Source organism: Pleurodeles waltl, chromosome 9 (genome assembly GCF_031143425.1).
Source record: "Pleurodeles waltl isolate 20211129_DDA chromosome 9, aPleWal1.hap1.20221129, whole genome shotgun sequence".
In the NCBI taxonomy this organism is placed as follows: Eukaryota; Metazoa; Chordata; class Amphibia; order Caudata; family Salamandridae; genus Pleurodeles; species Pleurodeles waltl.
The window spans coordinates 678318893-678345082 of NC_090448.1; the positions used below are offsets into that span (position 1 = coordinate 678318893).

General features: G+C 45.8%; 1 protein-coding gene across 2 annotated transcripts in view; it reads left to right on the forward strand.

Annotated features, from left to right (window-relative positions):
- The window catches only part of MARK4 (microtubule affinity regulating kinase 4), a 691585-nt gene that overhangs the window by 446506 nt on the left and 218889 nt on the right, over positions 1-26190 (forward strand). For both annotated transcript variants that reach the window (XM_069207758.1, XM_069207757.1), the window contains exons 9-10: positions 16176-16295; positions 19531-19630. In XM_069207758.1, coding sequence (XP_069063859.1) covers positions 16176-16295; positions 19531-19630 — 220 coding nt within the window. The remainder of the gene's footprint in view (positions 1-16175; positions 16296-19530; positions 19631-26190) is intronic.

The following is a 26190-nucleotide window of genomic DNA, read 5'->3' on the forward strand; positions in this document are numbered from 1 at the left end:
GAAAGTGGTCACAGCTGCATTATTAGTTCAGGAGGGGCCACCCTTGCGTGCCTTATGGAGCAGGGTTTCACGATCCCTGTAATGCAACAGTCTGGCAACCACTGGTCTTGGTGGTAGTCCCTGAGCCTGGGGCCTCGCAGGAACTCTATGCACACGTTAAAGGTCAAAGAAAGAGGAAAGTTTTGCAGGGGCCACCTGAGTTTTCATCCAGGCTTCCAAGTAGACAATTGTTGTTAACCTCTGCACTGTAGGGGAGCTCCCTGATCGGCACATTGTTGCGGCAACTGTGACCCTCTGAATACTCCGCTGTGTTCTCCAGGATTTTCACCTTTTTAGTGTGATCTGCCATTTGTTGCTTTAGAGACTGAAGTGCTGGTGGGAGCTCCCCAACTGGCACCCCCGTCTCCTTGACCTTGTTCGCAAGCTTGTAGTGATCTGCCCAAAGAAGTACTAACTCTGTCGACACAGTGCCTATTTGCATCTGCAGAGTGTCTTTGAAGTCCACAATGTCTTGCATAACCTTGTCCTGAGTCTGCTGTAGGGCAGGGCACTCAGGCTCTGCACAATTCCCAGGCGGTAGGTTTGCCCATCGCTGAACACTCAGACAGCAGTCTCTCAGGATAGTCACTTGTCAAGTCAAGTCCCTCAAGGGCTCAAGTCTGGCCTTCAGTTCCAGGAGTCTCCACTCTCCTCAGTCCACAGCCAATCTTTAGGTGTCTGTGCCCCCTCTTAGGTTTCAACTGCAGCCTGTCTTCTGGTGGCCAAAGCAAGCAACAAACCTCACCTTTGAGACCACCACTGCATGCTGATCTAAGCCCCGTCACACCTCAATGTCCTGGGGAAGTGTCCCAGGGTGGGGGTGGGGGGGCGAGGGGTAGGACTTGAGGCACAGGTTTGCACTATCCCTCACCAGGGCGAGGTTATCATCCAAGCTTCCCAGCTTCAGACTCCGGCCCGAGCCGCAATCAAAGAAAGAAAAATAAAATTGCTAGCGCCAGCTCTGCCCTGTCTCTGATAGGCAAAAGAGATCCGTAGCGTGCCCGCAAACTGGGCAGCACCTAAGCTATTTCATCAGTGTTACTGCGGAGCCTACCTTGCTGACCATGATCTAGCCCACTTCTAGGCTGCAGGCCCTTAATGTTTTGCTGCTATTCTCCAGGTACCAAGCTGCATCATGAAAACCACTGGGGGGCCATTACCCGTATCAAATACAACACCCCCTCACCCCCAAAAGGTATCCCAAAGGCCCACAGGTACCTGACAGTCCCCTCCGCTCTTCCGTGGGGTCAGAGTCTCTTCCCAGGTCCACCGCCTTGGCTGTGCAGAAAAAATAGCGTGGCATACCTTTTCAGGGATTACTGTGACCGGCCAGTGTCATCACGCTGCAGCGCGCCATACCAAACACTCGTGCTCTCACCAGGGAGCCCGTTTCCATGGGGCTGCGGGTCCTCACCATGCTGCCTTGCTGATCCCCGCAGCGGGTGTCAAGTACAGCAGCCTGTCCTAGTCACTTGGCATGCTGAGCAACATCCGCAGAGACCTGTCCGATGCCACGGTCCACCCCCACAGCCCAGCTGCTTCAGCTCCATGGCTTCTCTGAAGTGTGATTGTCTGGGAAAGCTGTACTTGCAGCCACGCCCTCTTCATAATACTCCTTAGTAGCTTGTCCTCCTCATTGGTGCATAGTTGTATACAGTGGTCCAGAATCATACTAAGGTAGCATCTTGTTGTGGTCACTAATAGCAGTAACCAGCACATGCAGGCAGCGCACTGGGCTCGGAGGGAACAGTAGGCCTGCACCTCAACATGGTGCTCTGGGCCAGGCGCAACGCAGACATACATCTTGGGAGGCTAACTGTGTTTTTGTCTGGTCTCCACGCAGGAAACTAGACCCCTTTATTAATTTGTTACATCCGTGTCATCATTGCAACCATTACACGGTTTGACGGTGGGGCTGTACCTCTGGGACCCCTGCAGTGGAGACAGTGGTGGGTTGGTCCGCACAAACACTGAAAGTAACATCCCTCCCACAATTTCAGAACAAGCAACGACGAACAACAAAACAATAGGAAAGTGGAGAGAGAGAGAGAAAAAAAACAGAAACAGCATGGAGGAGCTGAGGTCTTCACACTTCACCCGTGAACAGAGTCTTTGAGTCGGGACAACATGCTGGGATTGGGGCAAAGGCAATATCTCAAATTCTGAGACCGCTTATTCCGCAGACAGGACACTGATGGTGATCTTGGGCCCCCTGCTTCGGCCGCCAGTGTCTCCCTCGGCTTGCCATGCAGGAGGGGTGTAGATTCATCCTCAGCAGTGCCCCTTCTCTCTTCAGGACGAGATGTCTAGATCTTTCAGTGTCAGTGCAATCAGTTTCATCATCATAGAACTCAGGTACACAAAGCAGTGTCACTCCATCACCTGAAGGATGACTAGCAGGCATGTAGTGTTTGAATAGGGCCACATTTCTTGTGATTGCCTCTGTGCCCTTTTCAGCAGTAACCATAGTGCCTTTAACTCTCACTACTGCCCACAGACTGGATTCAAACGGCAAGTGAAACTTGCTCCGTGGATGTCTGTTTCTCACTAGCACTAAATCTCCTCTCCGTAAATGCCTGTGTTGGGCTCTTCTCTTGAGAGACACCTTGTCATTCCTTTTCTTCCTGTGACGCAGAGTGCCCGATGCTTTGTCTCGGAGAGTGGAAGGAGACTCTAAATGCGAATGGTGTTATTCATTGGCCGGTTGAGAGACAAGTCATTTGGGGGTGATTCCTGTTGTGGAATGGGGTGTTTGGTGGTACTCGCAGAGGAAAGCATATAGGGCACAGTTTACATTCCTCCCTTCTGCTACTGCAGTGCAAATTGTTTTGTTCAGCGTTCTCATCAGTAGTTCCACCTCTCCATTGGCCTGTGGCCACCGAGGCTTGATTCTCTCAGATGACGCACATTTTGGGATTTTAGGTACTCAGTGAAATCCTGTCTGGTAAATGGGGACCCATTATCAATGCGCAGTTCATGTATGAGTCAATGGGTGGCCATGATTTTCTCAATTTGAGGAATGGTTTGGCTGGCTGACATGGTGTCAATTATTTCTATCTCAGGATATTTTGAGAAGTTGTCTACTTGCACGAGAATGTGGCGACTGTCTGGTAGGCTATCAAAATCTGCACTGGCACGTGCCATGCGATCAGCGGAATGTGAGTTGTAATGATGGGTCATGGAGATTCAGCTGGACCCGTGGTTTGGCACATTGGACAACGACTGATGGTTGTCTCCACTAATTGATCCAGCAAGGGGAACCATGCTTTGCTTCTTAGCTAGGCTTTCGTCTTCACAATGCCCTGGTGTGTAGAATGGTCGAGGTCCACAACCCTCTGTTGCAGGGCCTGAGGTATCACAATGCGAGGTTCCCTCAGTAACCGTCCTTTGGGAGACCTCACTAGCTCATCTCTGACATGTCGTAGGGTGATAAGGGTATGTCCCACATCCGGTGTGTGACCGGCCAGGTTTCAAGTCATTTTGTTCCATTTTCCAGATGACAGGGCAATCATCGCCAACTGAAGGCAGTCATCTTTTTGGGTCTCAGCCCCGATTTCGTCAAGTGAGATCGGCAGCAGCCTTGACCTTTCCAGGACCAGTCTGATATATTCTTTGGCTTCCTGTGCTTCAGACTTCTCCTCAGTTGTGGCAGGACGAGCATGTCCGGACAGATAGTCCAATGGGTTTTGTGATCTGGGGCAGTAGTATTCCTGGAGCTGTAGAGTCCATTTCTCTATCCTCGGGTGGCTTAGAAGAAGCCCCCGAGAACAGGATGATGAGAGGCTTGTGGTCCATGTGGACCGTGAATGGGTATCCATACAGATACAGGTGAAAATGATGACATCCCCAATGAATGGAGATGGCCTCCTTCTCGATGTGAGAGTACCTCTGCTCTGTGTCGATGAGTGCCCAGCTGGCATACACCACTGGGGCCCAGTCTCAGTTGATTTGTCTCTGGGATAACATGGCTCCCAGTCTGGTTGGGCTGGAGTCCACCGATAGTGCAGACTCTAGTCGGGGTCTATATAGGCCAAAGTGGTGGTCTCAGACAGGGCATCCTCAGTGGCGTGGAAAGCTTGTTCTTGCATGGGGCTCCATTACCGTACAGTGGCTGATTTTGTGAGCTCACAAAGACGAGCTGTTAACGCTGTGAGATTGGGGAAGAAGTATCCGCAATAATTCACCATGCCTATGAAACTCCCTTACTCCTGTGACGGTGGTGGGGGCAGGTGCAGAGTGGATGTCTTGGACTTTGGTTTAGTCAGCCACGACCCCACGCTCCGAGAAATTGTAGCCGAAGAAGCTAACTTCTTTTTTGAGGAAGGCACACTTTTCACAGTGCAATGTGAGCCCATTGTCTAGGAGCCATTGTAAGGTTGCCCTGAGTTGTTCGATGTGTTCCTCAACGGGTCGGAGCATGTATCAAAATGTTGTCACTGACATTTAGAACTCTGGGGAGTCCTGCCAACACTCCCCTGATGGTGTCTTGAAGCACCTTGGCTGCGCTTGAGACTCCAAAACTGAGGCGCTTGTATCTTCGAAGGCCTACGTGAGTGGAGAAGGTGGTGATGGATCTCGACTCAGGCATCAGCATTAACTGGTTTTAGCCGGCTCGGAGATCGACTTTTGAAAACCGCTGACTTCGCCTACTATGTCATCCGCCATCAGAGTTAGAAGCCTTTCCCTCCGGATCGCCTGATTTGGTAGCCGCATGTCCATGCATATCCTGACTTCGTCTGAATGTTTTGGCTTGCGAGCCACAGCAATCGAGGGCACCCACGGCATGGGGCCCTCAACACGTTCTGTGATGTCCGCCTCTTCTAGTTTCTGCAACTCTGCTTCCACTTTCTGGCGGAGAGGGAATGCCACCCGGCGTTGACGGAGAGCAACAGGCTGGACTGATTTCGATTGGCTTGTAAATTGGCATGTCTTGAACATTGGCATGAAGTGTTTGAAATTGGCAAATTTGAAGCCCTGACCAGGATTGGCTACCATCAGGCCTGTAACACGAGAATTTGAATCATGAAATTATAACCTAGAATTGGCTGTTATTATGTTGAATTTTATACAATCCAAACTACAACGCATAATTGTAGCATCAAAGCAGTAACTTTATTGTGCTGTTTAAATATCCTCTCATGTATGAGGCGGTTGTAAATTTGTATGTATACTATTTTGTGATTTTGCTGGTTCTGTGTTATTTATTTATTTGTTTATTTTTGCGTATTTACTGGTATGTTATTTATGTTTTCATATATGTATGTTTCATTTAGGGTAGGGGGTTGTATTATATTTTTTTGGTTGATTCTATGTTGATTATATTATGTGCGAACTGAATGTTTAATTAACTATAATAAATATCTAAATTGAAATATATTGTATGTTGTATATTTGAATTTAAGATTTCCATTCCTATGTTTGCTATGTTAATGGAGAGTAAACTACGTTATACTCATAGTATTGGACTGATTTCGATGCCTTTAAATAGCCTTGAATACTCTGCTATCAGAACATCTATTGCCGACATGTGTACAGTGTATGCGAACGTTACGAGTTGGAGGCGTTCAACGGTCTTGTAGCTCAGCAACATTCCGGACCCTTCATGGGTAACGTACACTCATGCCCACGTAGTGTGATCCTCATGCTTGATCTGAACTTTGAAAGTGCCAGTTATCAGTAGAGGCATCTAGCCAAAAGCATACACCTGTGTGCTTGTTGGTCTCAAAGTCGGTGGCCCGGAGAGAGTCAGGAATACTGGTTCCACCATTATGCTGATAAAGGCGCCGGTGTCAGTGAGCACTGAGATGGGGTGCCCCTCCACGGTGACCATGCTCTTGGGAATGCGACGTCCTCTTTTATCTTCAGGTTGCATGGTATGGATGACATGCAGCTTCCCTTCTGTGTCATCGTCATCCATGTCATTATTACTGTCCGGTGTGCTTGGTAGTTTTCTGATCTGTGCGACTCTGGCCTTTTGTGTGGGCTTGACACTTGTGGATTTGCACACTTTCGTGAAGTGATTCATTTTGTTATATGCCAAGCACCTCTTCCCCTGTTCTGGGCAGTGACCTTGGTGAGGTTATGAGCCCCCACACTAATGACACGATTTTGGAGTTGTGGTTGGCTTGGGACGGGTATTCTTCCGTTCTGGAGTGGTGGCTGTGATGGTTCAGTCTTCAATGTTCATTGTAGAACAGCCTCCATATATGTTGCTTGCACTTTGGACAGTTTTTTGGAGCGGCCTAATGTTAGGATGTTGGTCATTGACTTGCCTGGCACCTGAAATATGTTCTTCCTCAGTTTGGTGGATGAGCATCCTTGTATGAATTGCACCCTGATCTCGTCTTCAGCATTGGGCAAGGTACATGTGTTTGCCAGGTCCTTCAAATGGGCATAGAATGCATCCTCTGACTCATTCTGTTATTGCCTCGCTTGGCCCAGTAGAAACCTCTCAAAATCAGGGTTCGCCAGCGGTTCAAAACGCGTTGTGAGTGCTCTTGTAGGTATGCGGTGGTCCTGCTTCTGCTAGAGACTGAGCTATTTTGGGAATTTCAGTGCCTCCCAAGTTCAGGAGCAAAGGACGTTTCCTAACATCTTTGATTGCTGTGGCTTCAAAGTACATCTTCAGGCGTGCTAACTAGTCCTTCCATTTGGCTGCGAGTGAGGATGGGGTGGCCATCGCCGATAAAAGGTTAGAGTGTGTGAATCAATATCATCTTGGTGGGGGTACTACAGTGGAGATGTCTTTCAGTCTATTGTTACTGGCAGTATTCATTCACCCTTGTTACCTTTTAGACTACTCGTGTCCTCATGTTATTGTTGCCTCTTATCTTCCTCTAAAGACACTCTTAGCAGGCAAAAGTCTGTAATTTCTCCTGTACAGTGGAGGCATCCACATGAGGTGAGTATGGACATAGGCCAGAACTATGTAGGTATCCTGATTATGTTGTTTAATGGTTTCTTCCTTATTGTTTCCCATATATATATATATATATATATATATATATATATATATATATATATATATATATATATATATATATATATGTTCAATGGCATGTGTAGCTGCAGATACACATGCTGTGCACATCCCGCCATCTAGTGTTGGGCTTGGAGTGTTACAAGTTGTTTTTCTTCGAAGAAGTCTTTTCGAGTCACGAGATCGAGGGACTCCTCCCTTTCGGCTCCATTGCGCATGGACGTCGACTCCATCTTAGATTGTTTTCTTTCCGCCATCGGGTTCGGACGTGTTCCTTTTCGCTCCGCGTTTCGGTTCGGAAAGTTAGTGAAAATCTCAGAAGATTCGACGGTATTGTTTGCGTTCAGTATCGGGTTAGTTACAGCAGATCGACACCGAATTTTGAAGCGTTCCGGCGGCCCTTCGGGGTTTTCGATTCCCCGGCTGGGCCTGGTCGGCCCAACCACGTGCATCTTCAAGGCTAATGGAACGGACCCCATTCCGCTTCTGCCCCGAATGTCACAGCAGGTATCCTTATACAGATCAGCATCTGGTCTGTAATTTGTGTTTGTCTCCAGAACACGAAGATACCTGTGAGGCCTGTCGAGCGTTTCGGTCCAGGAAGACCTTAAGGGACCGAAGAGCAAGAACACTACAGATGGCGTCAGTGCCGACAGGACAAAAACACATGGAGGAAGAAGAGGAAACTTTCTCCATCGAGGATTCGGACTCGGAAGAGGTCGATCCAGAACAGACGCCGAAAACCGTGAGTAAGACGTCGGTACACAAAACTCACGCAAAGACCACTAAAGACCAGGGGACGCCACCGCCTGCAGGCCATGGCCTAACCCGAAAAATAGGTGACCGACCATCGGCACCGAAAAAGGGCATGCATGTGTCGAAGTCATCCGACTCCGGTCAAGATACCGGCACAGTGCAGACTCGACACCGGGTCAGAGCAATCTCGGCACCGAGAGAGCGGAACCGAAACAAGTCGGCACCGAGAGATCACTACGCTGAAGAGCAAAAAAGTGTCGTCGGAACAGAAAAAAGCAGCCGAAAAGGTTTCGGTACCGAAACATCCGGCCTCTGAACTGAAAACAAGTTCCTACACAGAGGAACAAGGCCTGTCCTCACAAATGCAAACACATAGATTTGGACAGGAGCTAGAGACAATGGAGCCAGATTACACACAAAGAAGGCTCCACATTCAGAAGGAGACAGGGAAGATCAGTACTCTCCCTCCGATACGAATGAAACGGAAACTTGCCTTCCAAGAGAAAGACAAGCAGCCACAGGCAAAGGTGGCAAGACAAGTAACCCCGCCACCATCTCCACAACGCTCTCCACGACCATCACCGGTAACCACTCCACCAATGATGCAGTCCCCAACTCATACAGGGATGAGTCAGGATGACCCCGACGCATGGGATCTTTATGATGCGCCAGTGTCAGATAACAGTCCGACTGTTATCCAGCTAGACCGTCACCGCCTGAGGACAGTACCGCCTACACACAGGTGGTGTCAAGAGCAGTGGCATTTCATAATGTCAGCCTACATGCTGAGCCAATTGAAGACTACTTTCTATTTAACACACTGTCGTCCACACATAGCCAGTACCAGAGCCTCCCCATGCTACCTGGAATGCTAAAAACACTCCAAACAAGTGTTTGAGGAGCCTGTGAAAGGAAGAGCAATTACTCCAAGGGTGGAGAAAAAATATAAACCGCCACCAACAGACCCAGTGTATATCACACAACAGTTAACACCAGACTCAGTGGTAGTAGGGGCAGCGCGCAAGAGGGCAAACTCACACACCTCAGGGGACGCACCGCCTCCAAACAAGGAGAGTCGCAAATTCGACGCTGCAGGGAAAAGGGTGGCGGCTCAAGCAGCCAATCAATGGCGCATTGCCAATTCACAAGCATTGTTGGTGAGATATGATAGGGCTCATTGGGACGAAATGCAACATTTCATATTACACTTGCCCAAAGAGTTCCAAAAGAGAGCACAACAAGTGTTGGAGGAAGGACAAAGTATCTCGAACAATCAGATAAGGTCAGCAATGGACGCAGTGGACACAACAGCTAGGACTGTAAATACAGCAGTAACCATAAGGAGACATGCATGACTCTGTACATCAGGATTCAAGCCGGAAATACAACAAGCCGTGCTGAATATGCCATTTAACAGACAGCAAATTGTTTGGGCCGAAGGTGGACACTGCTATCGAAAAACTCCAAAAAAGACACAGATACAGCCAAAGCCATGGGCGCACTCTAATACCCGCAGAGCAGAGGCACTTTTCGAAAAACACATTTTAGAGGGGGGTTTCGGGGACAGAGCACAGAGCCCTCAACCTCACAAACAAGGCCCACTTATCAGAGCCAATATCTGCGGGGAAGTTTTCGGGGACAATATAGAGGAGGACAGTTCCCAAAGAGTAGAGGGAAGTTCCAGAGTCCCAAAACTCCACAAAACAAACAGTGACTTCAACGTCACAAATCCCCAACACAAAACACCAGTGGGGGGGAGACTAACCAAGTTCTACAAACACTGGGAGGAAATAACAACAGACTCGTGGGTCCTAGCCATTATCCAGCATTGTTATTGCATAGAATTTCTACAATTCCCTCCAAATGTCCCACCGAAAACACACAACATGTCCAAACAACACATGGATCTTTTACAACTGGAGGTCCAAGCGTTGTTGCAAAAAGAGGCAATAGAAATAGTACCAATTCATCAGAGAGGAACAGGAGTCTACTCCCTGTACTTTCCCATACCCAAAAAAGACAAAACTCTTAAGACCTATTTTAGATCTCAGAACATTAAACAAATATATCAAATCAGATCACTTTCACATGGTGACACTGCAAGACGTGATCCCATTGCTCAAACAACAAGACTACATGACAACATTAGACCTAAAGGATGCATATTTCCATATACCGATTCATCCTTCACACAGAAAGTACCTAAGGTTTGTATTCCAAGGGGTACATTAACAGTTCAAAGTGTTGCCATTCGGGATAACAACAGCGCCAAGAGTTTTTACAAAATGCCTGGCAGTGGTCGCTGCTCATATCAGAAGGCAGCAAATACATGTGTTCCCGTACCTAGACGATTGGTTAATCAAGACCAATACGCAAGAACGGTGTTCACAACACACAAAGTACGTCATAGAAACCCTTCACAAACTAGGTTTCTCACTAAACTACAACAAGTCACACCTACAGCCGTGTCAAATACAACAATACTTAGGAGCAACAATCAACACAACCAAAGGGATTGCCACTCCAAGTCCACAAAGGGTACAGGCATTTCACAACATAATACAAGCCATGCACCCAAAACAAAAGGTACAGGTAAAATTAGTGATGAAACTACTAGGCATGATGTCATCATGCATAGCCATTGTCCCAAACGCAAGATTACACATGCGGCCCTTACAACAGTGCCTAGCATCACAATCGTCACAAGCACAGGGTCAACTTCAAGATCTGGGGGGTAATTCCGACCCTGGCGGTCATGGACCGCCAGGGCCGGGGACCGCGGATGCACCGCCAACAGGCTGGCGGTGCATCCAGGCCAATTCTGACCCCGGCGGTAAAGCCGCGGTCAGAAAAGGGAAACCAGTGGTTTCCCGCCGGTTTTCCCCTGGCCTGAGGAATCCTCCATGGCGGCGCTGCAGGCAGCGCCGCCATGGGGATTCCGACCCCCTTACCGCCAGCCTGGTTCTGGCGGTTTTGACCGCCAGAACCTGGCTGGTGGTAACGGGTGTCGTGGGGCCCCCTAACAGGGCCCCACCAAGATTTTCAGTGTCTGCATAGCAGACACTGAAAATCGCGACGGGTGCAACTGCACCCGTCGCACCCTTTCCACTCCGCCGGCTCCATTCGGAGCCGGCATCCTCGTGGAAGGGGGTTTCCCGCTGGGCGGGCTGGCGGCCTTCTGGCGGTCGCCCGCCCGGCCAGCGGGAAACTCAGAATTACCGCGGCGGTGTTTTGACCGCGCAGCGGTATTCTGACGGCGGGACTTTGGCAGGCAGCCTCCACCGCCCGCCAAAGTCAGAATGACCCCCCTAGTGTTGATAGACCGCCAAACATACACCTCGCTTCAATGGTGGAACAATATAAATGGAAACATGGGGCGGCCTTTTCAAGACCCAGTGCCTCAGTGCGTAATCACAACAGATGCTTCCATGGTAGGGTGGGGAGCGCACCTCAACCAACACAGCATCCAAGGACAATGGGACAAACAGCAGAGACAACTTCACATAAATGACTTAGAACTACTAGCAGTATTTCTAGCGCTGAAAGCATTTCAACCTATAATAACCTACAAACACATTCTTGTCAAAACAGACAACATGACAACAATGTATTATCTGAACAAACAAGGAGGGACACACTCAACACAGTTGTGTCTCTTGGCACAGAAACTATGGCATTGGGCGATTCAAAATCACATTCGCCTAATAGCACAGTGGTTCATACCAGAAATTCAGAACAAGTTAGCAGACAATCTCTCTCGGGATCCCCAACAGATCCACGAATGGGAAATTCACCCACAAATACTAAAGACTTACTTCCAAAGGTGGGGGACACCGCAAATAGACCTATTTGCAACAAAGGAAAACGCAAAATGCCAAAACTTCGCATCCAGGTACCCACAGGATCAGTCTCAGGGCAATGCGTTATGGATGAGTTGGTCAGGGATATTTGCATACGCTTTTCCCCCTCTCCCACTCCTTCCATATCTAGTCAACAAATTGAGTCAAAACAAACTCAAACTCATACTAATAGCACCAACTTGGGCACGACAACCTTGGTACACAACACTATTAGACCTCTCAGTAGTGCCTCATGTCAAGCTGCCAAACAGACCAGATCTGTTAACTCAACACAAACAACAAATCAGGCACCCAAATCCAGCATCACTGAATCTAGCAATTTGGCTCCTGAAGTCTTAGAATTCAGACATCTAGACCTTACACAGGAATGTATGGAGGTCATAAAACAGGCTAGAAAAGCAACCACAAGACATTGCTATGCAAATAAGTGGAAAAGATTTGTTTATTATTGTCATAATAATCAAATCCAACCATTACATGCAACTGCTAAAGATATCGTAAGCTACCTACTGCACTTATTAAAGTCAAAGTTAGCTTTTTCATCCATTAAAATACATCTCACCGCAATTTCTGCGCATTTGCAAACTACGCACTCAACTTCATTATTCAGGATCCCAGTCATAAAAGCATTTATGGAAGGCCTGAAAAGAATTATCCCACCAAGGACACCACCAGTTCCTTCGTGGAACCTCAACATAGTCTTAACACGACTCATGGGTCCACCTTTTGAACCCATGCACTCATGTGAAATACAATATTTAACATGGAAAGTAGCATTTCTAATTGCCATCACATCTCTTAGAAGAGTAAGTGAAATACAAGCATTTACCATACAAGAACCCTTTATTCAGATACACAAACATAAAGTAGTTCTACGCCCAAATCCTAAGTTCTTACCGAAAGTTATATAACCGTTCCACTTAAATCAAACAGTGGAACTACCAGTGTTCTTTCCACAACCAGATTCTGTAGCTGAGAGAGCATTACATACATTAGACATCAAAAGAGCATTAATGTACTACATTGATAGAACAAAACAAATTCGTAAAACAAAACAATTGTTCGTTGCTTTACAAAAACCTCATACAGGGAATCCAATATCCAAACAAGGCATTGCCAGATGGATAGTTAAATGCATTCAAACCTGTTATATCAAAGCACAAAGAGAACTACCTATAACACCAAAGGCACACTCAACTAGAAAGAAAGGTGCTACCATGGCCTTTCTAGGAAACATACCTATGACTGAAATATGTAAGGCAGCCACATGGTCTATGCCTCATACATTTACCAAGCATTACTGCGTGGATGTGTTAACAACACAGCAAGCCACAGTAGGACAAACGAACTTTATTTCAGACAACTTCAACTCCTACAGGCTGAGCCACTGCTTTTTGGGGGAGATAACTGCTTACTAGTCTATGCACAGCATGTGAATCTGCAGCTACACATGCCATTGAACGGAAAATGTCACTTACCCAGTGTACATCTGTTCGTGGCATGAGACGCTGCAGATTCACATGCGCCCTCCCGCCTCCCCGGGAGCCTGTAGCCGTTTTTAAGTTGGTCTTGAACATTTGTAAATTTGTAAATATATCACTTTAAACCACATTATGTACATACATATTTACTCCATTGCATGGGCACTATTACTATAATACACAACTCCTACCTCACCCTCTGCGGGAAAACAATCTAAGATGGAGTCGATGCCCATGCGCAATGGAGCCGAAAGGGGAGGAGTCCCTCGATCTCGTGACTCGAAAAGACTTCTTCGAAGAAAAACAACTTGTAACACTCCGAGCCCAACACTAGATGGCGGGATGTGCACAGCATGTGAATCTGCAGCGTCTCATGCCACGAACAGATGTACACTGGGTAAGTGACATTTTCCATATATATATATATATATATATATATATGTGTGTGTGTGTGTGTGTGTGTGTGTGTGTGTGTGGCCACTGGCAGGTAGCAAAGTCTGTGAGACACTCCTAAGCAATTCTTCTGAGGTCTGAAGCTTAAGCAGTATTAACAACTGCCAGGTGGCATAGAGAAAACATGCTGCGTGCACTCATCCGGACTGACCTGGGATGATGATGTCAGCTGCTGCAGGGCAAAACTGCAGTGCGGCTAGGAGAAAGAAGCTGCGAGCCTCATGTGGCCTATCGCAGGGAAGGATGAGGGCTCCTGGCCACAAGGTAGGAGCGCCCGGGCCGCGTTGCAGTGAAATAAGGAACCAATGTGTCTCGGTGCCAGCCGCAGGGGAAGCAGGCGGTGAGGCTGCAGCGAGGGTCTGACGTTGACCAGCAGGGTGACAGGTTAGTGTGGCTGATTGGAGTCGCACGGCTTGCGACTCCGTGCAATGATTGCAGTCTAACGACAGAGCAGTGGGAAAGGTACCTGTTCGGCGCCAGCTGTTGTGGTCACTAGTAGCAGTGACTGGCACATGCAGGCCGCGCACTGAGCTCACGAGGAACAGTAGGCCTGCACCTGAACATGGCGCGCTAGGCTAACGTAGAGCAAACATACAACTCAGGAGGCTAACTCTGTGTTTCTGTCTGTTCTTCACGCGAGAAACTAGACCCCTTTTTTAATTTGTTACACCTGCGGCATCATCGCAACCATTACACGGTTGGATAGCGGGGCTGTACCTCGGGAACCCCTACTGCAGAGACAGTGGTGGGTTGGACCGCACAAACACTGTAACATAACATACTCATTAACAGATTGTCCTTATGCTAAGGCAGGGAGATATATTTTTACTTCTTTTTCACCTTGTTCATCTGGATAGCTTCCACCTTGGCAGGCGGGCCTGCGCATTGACATGTCTGTGCCTTTTGTGGCATGCTAATTTTCCCAGTTTGCTTGAAGCCACCTTGTTGGCTGGATCCATTACGACAGTGACAAGTACACTGTACCTCTATGTTGGATACATTCTCTAGACTGGTGTGTGTAAGCCCCTTGATTGCAAGTGTGATTGTCTCTATTATGCTTTCAAACTCCTCTATGAGGGGGTCACGCCTCCAGATGGTGGGTTGGACCGCACAAACACTGTAACATAACATACTCATTAACAGATTGTCCTTATGTTAAGGGAGGGAGATATATTTTTACTTCTTTTTCACCTTGTTCATCTGGATAGCTTCCACCTTGGCAGGTGGACCTGCGCATTGACATGTCTGTGCCTTTTGTGGCATGCTAATTTTCCCAGTTTGCTTGAAGCCACCTTGTTGGCTGGATCCGTTAAGACAGTGACAAGAACACTGTACCTCTATGTTGGATACATTCTCTAGACTGGTGTGTGTAAGCCCCTTGATTGCAAGTGTGATTGTCTCTATTATGCTTACAAACTCCTCTGTGGTTGGCGGGGTGTGGGGGGGCACGCCTCCAGATGGTGGGTGCAATGCATTCAGAAGACTATGGGGGTCATTACAACCCTGGTGGTTTTTGACCGCCAGGGCTGTTTTGACGGAAGCACCACCAACAGGCTGCCGGTGCTTCCTTGGATTACGAGTCCCCCTCCCGCCAGCCTTTTCATGGCTGTTTGAACCGCCATGAAAAGGCTGGCAGAAAGGGGAGTTGCGGGGCCCCCTGCCACGGCCCCATGCAGCTTTTCACTGTCTACATAGCAGACAGTAAAAAGTGTGACCGGCTCCATTTGGAGCCGGCTCCCGTGTTGCGGCCGAGATCCCCGCTGGGCCGGCGGGCAGAAACCAGGTTTCCCCCCACCAGCCCAGCGGGAATCTCCAAATAGGCCCCGCTGGAGTGCAGCCGCATAGCAGACAGTGAAAAGTGTGACGGGTGCAACTGCACACGTCGCACAGCCACAACACCGCCGGCTCCATTTAGAGCCGGCTCCCGTGTTGCGGGCGAGATCCCCGATGGGCCGGCGGGCAGAAACCAGGTTTCCCCCCCACCAGCCCAGCGGGGATCTCCAAATAGGCCCCGCTGGAGTGCGGCCGCATTGGCTGTCGCCCGGCGGTTTCAACTTGGTGGGCGGCTTGAAATGAGGGCCTATATGATGCATTCAGAGGGGTGTGTGATTGATGTACTCTGATGACTTCATGTCAGTGGAATGCCTTGTACCCAGCCCGTTATTTTCATTCAACGAATCAGCGTATGCTGAGAGTTATATTCTTTGTTCAGTTAAATTCGACCAACAGGGCACCACATCTGAAAACAATAAATTGTCAAATTAAATCTCATGACTGGTAGCTTTGCTTCCAGGTGACGTGAGGTCATATGCAATCCTAGATGTCATCTTCTACATGGCAGGAAGATTGTCCCTGTACTAGACATTTTCTTCTGTGGTGGGTGAAACCCCCTGTAGTTCTTGGAAGGGGAGTATATACACTTGGATTTCTAGTCTAGCATTATGATGGTGGCACAGCTGTAAAAGAAGCGAGACAAAAACAGCACAAGTGTTTCCTAAACATTAGGCCTCATTAGAAAAAAATCTGTTTGTGCAAGTGGTGTGTTTCCAGAAATTACTTACTCTCTTTAGCCCTCTCTTTTATTTTCCATACCTTTTCTCTTTCCAGGAGCTGCGCGAAAGAGTCCTGCGAGGGAAATACCGTGTTCCATTCTATATGTCTACAGACTGCGAGAACATCCTGAGGCGGTTCCTAGTCCTCAATCCTACTAAACGATGCACCCTGGAGGTGAGTGACTTCAGCATTGTACTATCAGGTTACCTCCCACTCTGCTTTATGTGCCTAATTTGAACCCTTTCCCTCTTTTTCCCTATGCTTTATAGTTCACAATTCACTATATATGATTTCTTTTTATTACTCTTTGGAGTTTGTTTCTTTGTATCTTCCATTCTTTCCAGAACTCTTGTTAATCTTTTGTTGTCTACTTTTTATTTTTATCAGTTTTGTATTTATATTTAATCATTTTCTTGTGTTTTACCTTTTGTTCTGTTTGCTTGCCACTTCCCTTTCTCTTTTGCCTCTTCTCCGCTTTCCTCGCTTTTTTAGAGGACGAATTGTGTAATTACAATAATATTTCTGATTATACCCTGCTGAGTTGACTTTGCAAAGTCTTTTATAGAACTGCAATTAGTATAATAAGCTCCTGACGCTAATTACAGAGCAACACCATGGCTGCAGGACCCAAGACTCGGGGAATGCCACAGACAAGAACAGTGTGTAGCACTCGTTCTCTGTGAGGGTTGGATTTTGGGGCGGGGGAGGAGTTGTGGGTGGATCCATTTCCTTAAATCCTCAGTTGATGTAGAAATGTGAGGCGGTTGAATTCAGATCTGTAGGTTCAGTGTTAAGTTCATTTGCAGCCCAGTGGTAATATACAATAATTTGAATAGAAAGTATGTGACATGTTCTTAAACTTGTATTTTTCCTGAATTAGAAGACTGGGATCAAGTGTAATCTGTTGGTGCACAATAATTTGACCTGCTTTTAATGTACTTAAGACAAAACGCAAGGAACATTACAAAGTCGACTTTGTTACAGTCTGTATTTCAGATCAGTGCCCTGTCAGAATCTCATCACACTTGGGTCATAACATGTTGGGCTGATTCAGATGCATATATACTGGGTGATTGGAACGAACGATTCTAAGCGGTTCCCCACAACTATATCTGCCTGTTCAGAGTTAATACTCACAGAATGGGGAATTATCACACTGATGGGGTATTTACCATGTCAAATAGCACATACTGATCTCTTTCCCATGTACATTAATGTTTCCATTTACCACCTATTCTGAGCAAGTGATAGATGCGATGTGGTCTGTGGCAACGAAGGAAGGTGGCTACAGAGGAACAGAGCAGGCAGAAATGAGAATTGCATGCTCTCAGTGCCATAGCATGTGGTTTGCTAATGGCTGGGCTTGACTTGTGGCCTGACCCACAACGCGGTTTTTATCAACTGGAATTTCCTAGCAGAAAATTGTTATAATCTGACAACTTGGTATCCCAGACAGGGATACAGATCCCTCAGTTTGTTATCGGAGACATTCCGTTGCAACATACACGTACATCTCTTACACTGAAGCTCTGCTAACCCTTTGGGCCTTATGTAGAGGTGGTGGGTAATGGGACGGGTGTCCTCCCTAACAACCTTTGGCATAAGAGTGCCTAATTCAGGGGTCGTGAGAGGTTGGCTTTCCTAAAGGTCGAGGTACTGTTGAGAAAACCCCCACTGCTGAGTTGTCACTGGTGTAATGTAATTTAAATGTTTGTAGTGCATAGGTAGCGCTATACTTCTTGGGCGAGGTGCTGGGTTGGAAGGGTGTTGAATTGAAGTGTGACCTGTGTGGGAAGCATTTTGTTGTCATGCATGACTGATATGAGTGATGATTTTATCCTGACGTAGTTCATTGGGCCTAGTCATAATGGCAGGAAAACGATTGATGGATTTAATGCATGCATCCTCTATTAATTTATTGCTATGCCTGATTGATCAGGTGTATATGGCATTGGAAGGCCCACCCTATTTAAGGTGCCTCATCTCAGCCTGTGGCGTTTTTCTGCTGTCCGGGACATCAATGTACACAGTGGTGTTACTAGACAGTAAAATGCATAACTATCCATTGTCAATGAATAAATCAATATTTCTTTGACTACTAAGAATAATCATAAAAGATCTACAGTAAAATACGTATTGATATAACTAAATTTCATTTCACAGATGAGGCATATCTGTTACATTAGATTAAAAAATGTATATAAAACAGTTGTATCACTGGTGCTCAGGAAGAAAGCAGCTAGCATTAGATTTTCTGGGTTTGTCTTTGGAAAGGTCAGGTCCACTTTGGTGTTATGGCATGGCCCGAAAGCTGCCATTGTGTTTTTTTGTCAACAGTTCATGTTAAATATACAGCTGGTGAGCTTGGTTTGGCTGGGCTGGTGGAGGGGATGACACTGGCACCCCATCCATTTGGTAGCTACTTCCCCGAAAGCTAATGTGGGCCACATGAATCAATTCTAGATTCACATACGGTGTGTCATAATGCTTTTCCATTGGTTTGGTTGAAAAAGCCTGGTGTCATACTATTGTATGTTTTCCTCCCTACTCCATCAGGTTCACAGGAATGTATGCCATCTATACTTAAACAACTCTACACATTGGTGATCAGCATTTTGGTCTTTAGCTGAGCCAAAGATAGATTGTCCCATAGGTACAAGTAACCTTCAATAAGGCTGAAAATCACTCAGACACCTTCACTCAAACGACCATAAATCGAAGGTTTGTATAATATCCGTGACTAGGCATCACAGCCATTTCAAAGTAATTGGACTTGAGGTACAAACCAGAGTCTGTTGATATGAGGCAGAAAGGATGGCCTCCTTAAATTAAAGTTCTAGGCACCAGGTTGAGTAGCCCTCAACACTCTAAGATCCAGCATAGCAAATGGCTTTGCCCCTGAAAAACAAAAAAAGAAATTGCTCTGATGCAGAACATGCCTCAGCAGGTTTTGAAGAGGTTCTCAGGAAACACAGCCAGAAAGGCCAGAGAGGAGTCAGCCCTGCAGAGGAGCATACTAGGTTTGTGCATGGCAGTGGTGGGTAAAGGCAATCCAGATCCTTGAAGGAAATTATATAAGCCTATGACAAATGTTGAAGATTCTACAAAGATGTGAAACCTAAGGGCTTCGTCCTGGAACACCTATAGGGACAATGCAGTGCCCCTTGCCTTTTCAGTTCTCAGTCCATTATGTCTTCTATCTTCAAGCACATCTGTCCTGTGTGTCCTTTCATTTCCTATTTTTGCTGGCTCTTATTGCATCCTCTGTGCACCGTTGTTTAATGTGCCCCAACCTTTACCTCCATGCCCTACCCCTTGTAAGCCTTCTTCTCTGTGAATCACCAAGAACACTCAGAAACTGCTTATATTTACCCATTTTTGTTTTATGTATTTTTCTTTTCCTTAACAGCAAATAATGAAAGACAAATGGATAAATGTGGGCTACGAAGGGGACGATCTTAAGCCGTACAAGGAGCCAGAGGAGGACTTTGGCGACACTAAGCGAATTGGTAAGCACCTCTTCCAGGTAAGGAATTATTTACCTGTTCACACATGAACAGGTATTTACTGTGGTTGAGTGGAGGGCAGATATGAGATGCTAGAAGCATTGCAACATATATTCTCACTTCTGATACCAATACCCACTGAGCCAATCTATGCGGGCCATTTGCAGCCAGATATTGACACAAGCTGCTTACGTGGTTCTCTACTCCCCTATATCTTTTCATTGCCTTGTGTCATTAATTTACTGGTCTTGACCACCCCATGTCCATATGGATACTGTTTTTCACACTCTATAGCCTTACTGTGAGATCCTGTTTTTAAATGAAAATCTGTTCAATGCCTACATAACCCCACTTGCTGTATCATCTGCGCCCACTGAATCAACATCATATCTTGTGCTGACGACACCTTGCTCAATCTTGCCTGTCCAGCAAGACACCAAACACCTTCACCAATTATTCCTCAAGCATGACTCAATTGGCCAGATGGATGAAAATCAACTGCCTCAACCTCAACACAGACATGGCAGAAATAGCCATTTACGGCAAAGACATCTTGCTCTGGAACTCCATCTGGTGGCCTGCTGAACTCTGACCCACACCCTTCACGACAAATGACTCAAAGAACCTCAGAATAGTAATTGACATCCTACTCACCAGGACCAGCCATGTGAATGCAATCTCTGACTCCTGCTTCTACACACTCAAGATGCACAAGAAGACCTTATAATCGCTCCCCCACCAACACTCAGAGAACCATCCTCCAAACCCTCATCACAGGCAGGCTGGACCACAACAGCACACTCTGTGCTGGGAACTCTGAACTGACCAGAAGGCTACATACCATGCAAATCTGTGGCCAGGCTTACCCTCCACCTCGCACTCTGCACTAACATCACCCCACACCTCAGAGAGCTTCACTGACTCCCAGTTCACAAGCAGCACTCCTCAAAACTCTTATGAACACACACACATCCTTATGCAATAATAGCCCCACATACCTCAACAACTGCATAAAGTTCCACAAACCTTCCAGACACCATCATTCAGCTGAGCTCCTAGTAGAAAAGAAAAGCTGTTCATCACTGAACAAAAGACGTTGTAAGCCTCACGCAATACCACTTTCAGTCAAGGATGCAGACCCACTTACAAGATCATTCCAGTGAGAGGTCTACTTCGAGGTCAAAGTCCTATGGTAAGTCAAAGTTGAGGTCCCAACATTTAATAGCGGTAGATTGTGCTGACTGCACATCTGATGACTTGTATGGTTGGACTCAGAAAATACACTCTAGAAATGTGAAAATGTACAAAATTGGGCACTACTTTGGACAGTACCGTTGCTGCCTAGAGGATACACAACAGAGAATGGTCAGACACCACACCCAACCCAATATCAAGATAGCCCAGAGCAAGCCGTAAAATGTGATTGACCATCCACACTGGATATGAGTTTTTGGTGTCCTATTCCAGTCTTAATAGTCACAAAGCATTGAAAAAAATCTTACAATGTCGACAGAAAATCCAACTGATAACACTAGAAGAAGCAAATGAACAGGACCAATACTGTTTTGTTGTATCTGTATAGGCCATGTTGCAAGTATCCAGCACACTTTTAGCTCTCTCTCGTGCACCTTCCAGCTCCAAAGATCCAGAGGGGCTCTCTGTCAGTTTACCACCAGAAAATCAATTCTCTGTGCCATCCGACCCCCTTGTACCTGTCACAAGCCACAATCCAGCACTGATGCAGACTTCCATTCTGGCTCCACCACCTACTTCGGTCCCTTTGCTTCAACGTTGGTACCAGTGCCACAAGCGCCATAGGAGGATCCAGAGCTGGCTCAAATGTCTAACCCTCAACTGACTTAACAATGATCTCAACTAATGTGATGCTGTAAAATCACTAAATTGTAACCAATCACCCTACAGCCTGATTCTAATTCTATGGCACAACTACAGCAGACCACCATCAGAGGCTCGTTGTCTTGTTCACTATAATTCTAACCAAAGCTTGCTGCCACCCCCCAGAGTTAAGGGTGCATGATTTACACCCTCATTTTGAAGACAATTTTTACGTAGAGTTAAAGCACGCCAGTGGGCTTGCTACTTCCCCTGATACTATTTGAAATCGCTATTTGGCCCTCCTCTGGATGAGACTGCTTCTTTTGCATTGAGGTCATTAAATGGAATTTGGTTGTTAGGCATATATTTGCACAATCTATAGGCCATGGCTAGTGAGATCCTGCCTCTGTTTGCAGTATATCTTAGGGCCTCACAGTCTCAAACCATTCAGCATGGTCAAAATGCAGCCAAATGATTGATTTGTGCTGGCCTTAATACTACTGATTGAGAAGAGTGGTTGGCACTAGTGTGGTGCTTCCCAGCCATGCGTGGATGCATTCAAATGATTCACTGGAAACGTCCAGGTCTCTGTCATGGGTATGTGTTTTAATGGATCACACCTGTTCGGTGAAAAAGCTGCTTCGGTCTTGGAACATTTAAAAGAAAATGAGACCACATCATGTTCTGTGGGTCATTTGACCCCAATCAAACAGTTTCCTTGACAGTTTTGGAATTTCCATGTTCAGGCTGGACTGTTCCCATGGGGAACAAGGTCAAGACTGATTTGCATATTGCTGGGTCCAAACAGGAATGGCATTGCAAGCAAAAAAACTAATGGATTAAACCCAGATCTGTGACTGGGGGTGGATGTTTGATTTGTTCTGCATTCCATCAGTATTGGATTTGGGCCTGCAGTGTTTTTTTGTTGCATACATCTGCGTGGCACTTTCTGCCAATGTCTGTTGTTGCATTATATTTTCACGTTCATTTTATACATTTCCTGTAACATTCCCCCCCTCTATTTGATATTTCAACTATTGAATTTAAGCCTTGGTCTTCATTTGACTCTGAGTGATGCACATTACCCTGAGAATCTACTACACATGTTGGCGTCCTACCTGGAAACATCCCTCCCACCTTAACACCTACTCTTTTACAAAATGCTAAAGTCAACTGTATGACACAGAACTTTACCAATAAGGCTACAATAGATTGAATCAAAGCTTCTAAGACTCCCTACATCCAGGATGGCAGTAATGTTAACAACCCACTAAACCAATTTTCTGGGGCACCTCCTTCATCTACCATTTTCTTTTGTAAATTATGCAGTGTCTGTCTGGTGCTGATAGAGTTCCATTATCTGCATCACTTGCTGGAATGAAAGTACAAAATGCTGTTCCAATTTTCTTACAGACTCCTCCTTGCATGGTGGTCATAAGGTCAAATACATACCAGTGCTGCATTACCATCTTTCTCATTTCATGTAGCTCTTCCTTAAGCGCGTTGAACCCATCCTTTGTAGCGTTGATAGTCTTAAGAAGTTCCCATCAAGTTATCTGCAACCACAAGCTGTTGCTTTGGCCTGATCAAATAGCAAAATGCATAATATTCTGCAGTTCTTTTCCTTCGATGATGATGCAGTGAGGTCGTTGGACAGCTCATGGGGTGTTCATGCAAATTCAGATTAATTCAAGGAATTATCAAAACCGGAGGATGCAAAGTCACAATGGAGCAGATTCCACCCTACTTTGGTGGCAACTAGTCATACAGTAGTTCTCTACACTTCCAATAAAAGTCCATAAGGCTAGAGGTGCCCCTCTGCATGTCTGCGTTATCTATTGTAGTTTTCAAACCAATATTTTGGCCCACAGTAAGAGTGCCATTTCTTTTGAAACATAAAGAAACAGAAGTTAGTCTCATGACAGTCTGAGGGCTTACTGTGCTAGCTGTCCAAGTGTAACGTGAAATGTTTTCATCCCAAATGTGTACTTTTCCCAATCACATCCTGACTAACATCAATACCTTTCCATAAAGATATAACCCTACAAGAGAATTCAGTGTCAGAATGCCATTGATCATGAGCAAAGACTTATCCGGTGACTCTCAATCCTGGCCTACGGACACAATCTGGGGGCAAAGGATTTAGTAAGTAACTGTTGCACTCAGTGGGCGGATGTGTTACTCCTAGAAAACCTAGATCTAGGACCATCTGAATCTAATCTGCAGTATTAGGACGACCTAACTTCTTCCTGTGCGATATCTCTTCTTTGGAGTCCGGTCTGTCTGTTAGAATGTACAACACTTCTGCTAAAGAATCATATTTCGGAACGTTAACTAAGAAACATGCTAATTTAGCTTGTCAACTGCATTTGAGCCTTAATCCTACAAAAGTAAATATGTAATAAACATAAGGCTGCACTTGGGGGCACTTTCCTTGTTCAATATAGTCTGTCTGATCCATTAGCATGAGGAATTAGGAAGCACACAAAACAAGACTCTTTAGTATTTTCCAAACCTATGTCTAACATATGCCAATACCACATATTATCTAACAAGTGATAGGCATTATGCGTCATAGGCATTATGCGTCACATTATTATGTTAAGAAAGTCTCCTTCGTACATATAAAATATTATAACTAAAGAACCCATTGGTGTAGAAAAGTAGAAAGGATACAATTGAGAGACAAAAGAGAAACAAAAAAACAGAAATGCATATCATTTGTTCTTTCCTTTAAAAAAAAAAAAAATGTCCAAAAGCAGAGGTGGAGTGGGTATTTTTAGGATGACAGTCTTCTTCCCCCCTCTTGTTCCATTTACATTATTCATACGTCTGAACAAGATGCTGGACTTGAACAAACCTGGGTGCTGTGAATCCAGGGTTTTCAGCCATCCCCCTGGAGGGCGAAAGGGGTCACAGTGTATGGTTCATCGAAGCTTGGTTCTCCATTTGTGAGGAAAATTTCTCACAAAAACGTTGTCTCCTATTTGCATAACTGGGAGGTCGACCTCAGTGTTGGAGTGCGTACTACTTTTCCTTAGTTACCTATTTAGAAATGAACTTTGCAATTTTCATTAATTCAGAAAGATACACATGCATTTCGTCATTTAGAATTTCAGCAGAGCTTTCTCACTGTACACTTCTGGTGGCAGGGACTTACGTCTTCATGAATCTCCCTGTCACTATCTGATGGGGCATCAAATGATCACTAGGTGTATTCCTTAGGAAAAGAGTGCAAATGGTTGGCCATACAGCCATTTCTTGTGCACTGCGACACATAACGTACTCTTCAAAAGACCATTTAGGTGCTCAACAATACCATTACTTTGAGGGTGGCACACAGAGGTTAGCTTATGCTTTATCCCTAACTGTGTTGTGATATACATAAGTAATGCATTGACAAACTGGGTGCCATTGTCAGATCTTATTCCCTCTGAAATTCCCCATCGTGGAATTGCTTCACAAATTGGAATTTAGCTGCTGATTTAGCATAACAATGAATGCACGGTCCTGCTTCAATCCAGCTATAAAAAGGGCAGACCACAGCTATAACATACCTGTAGTTACTGTGCCGATCAGTCCACAAAGTCCACATGAAGAGCTTTAAAAGGATATTGTGGTCATTGAATGGTGGAATTTATCACTTTCGATGTAAGATTAGAAGAAAATTGCTGGCAGACAATGTAGGTATGAAGGTACATGGTAAGTATGTTGTGCAGTGATTTCTTGAAGCATGAGTTGGTAAATGCAAATGATCAAGAGCTATCATAACTAACAACTGTGGCGTCACTGGTTTACCTGTAGACAGTTGTCTATATATTAGGTGATTCCCTGACTGAGTACATCCTCTATCCTTCAATAACAGTTTTTCATGTTGAGGAGCAGCTTCCTGCAGTTTGCCCAAATGTAAACAGTGTTTCAGCAGAATGTGGCTTATCATTGTCTGTGATGGAATTAGATTCAGACTTGGGCAGTGAGGGAGTCTAAGCTACCAGGACAAGGATATGCTGTGTTGCAGCAGGCACAAGCGTGGGTGTGTGTCTAACTGCATCTTTAGCTGAAAAAGCTGCTAGTACATTTCCCCGAAAAAACAAAATCATGTCCACTGGTATGTGCTGCGCACTTCACAACCGCCACTACCTGTGTTAGCCTCTAGGAGGTTTCTATTCATAAAAGGACTTCTGGCCTGAAGCTGAAGCTGACTTGCAAAAACCTCTCCTGCTCCATCTCATGGTACTGGAAAGTACAGTAGTTGTCACATAAACTGAACCTAAATAAATTATAATAACTTCTCCTCCTTCTTGCTTAAGAGCTGCTTTTATTGCTACTAATTGTGCAGCTTGTGTAGAATAATGTGCTGGTAATGTTAACTGGGCTACTATATGGAGTGTAGCAGAAGAGTCATGCTGTTGTGCTGTGACTACTGCTGCACCTGTGTATCTAATTCTTGTATCTTGATAAATGATAGCAGAGTCATCAACAAAATAGGCAATGCTATACGGTATAAGATCCTCTTTTGCTTGACCAGACTCATTGGGAACGTAAGTTGCACATTCATGCACATCATCCTCAGAATCTAATACTGGATGGGCAAAGAATGTTGCAGGGTTCACCGTGTGACACTTCACAACCTTCAAAGATGGTAGTGACAGTATCACCTCATATCCCGACACACTCTTTGTAGTCAGAGTAGTCTTAGCCTTCTGAACAACAGCAAATGCTGTATG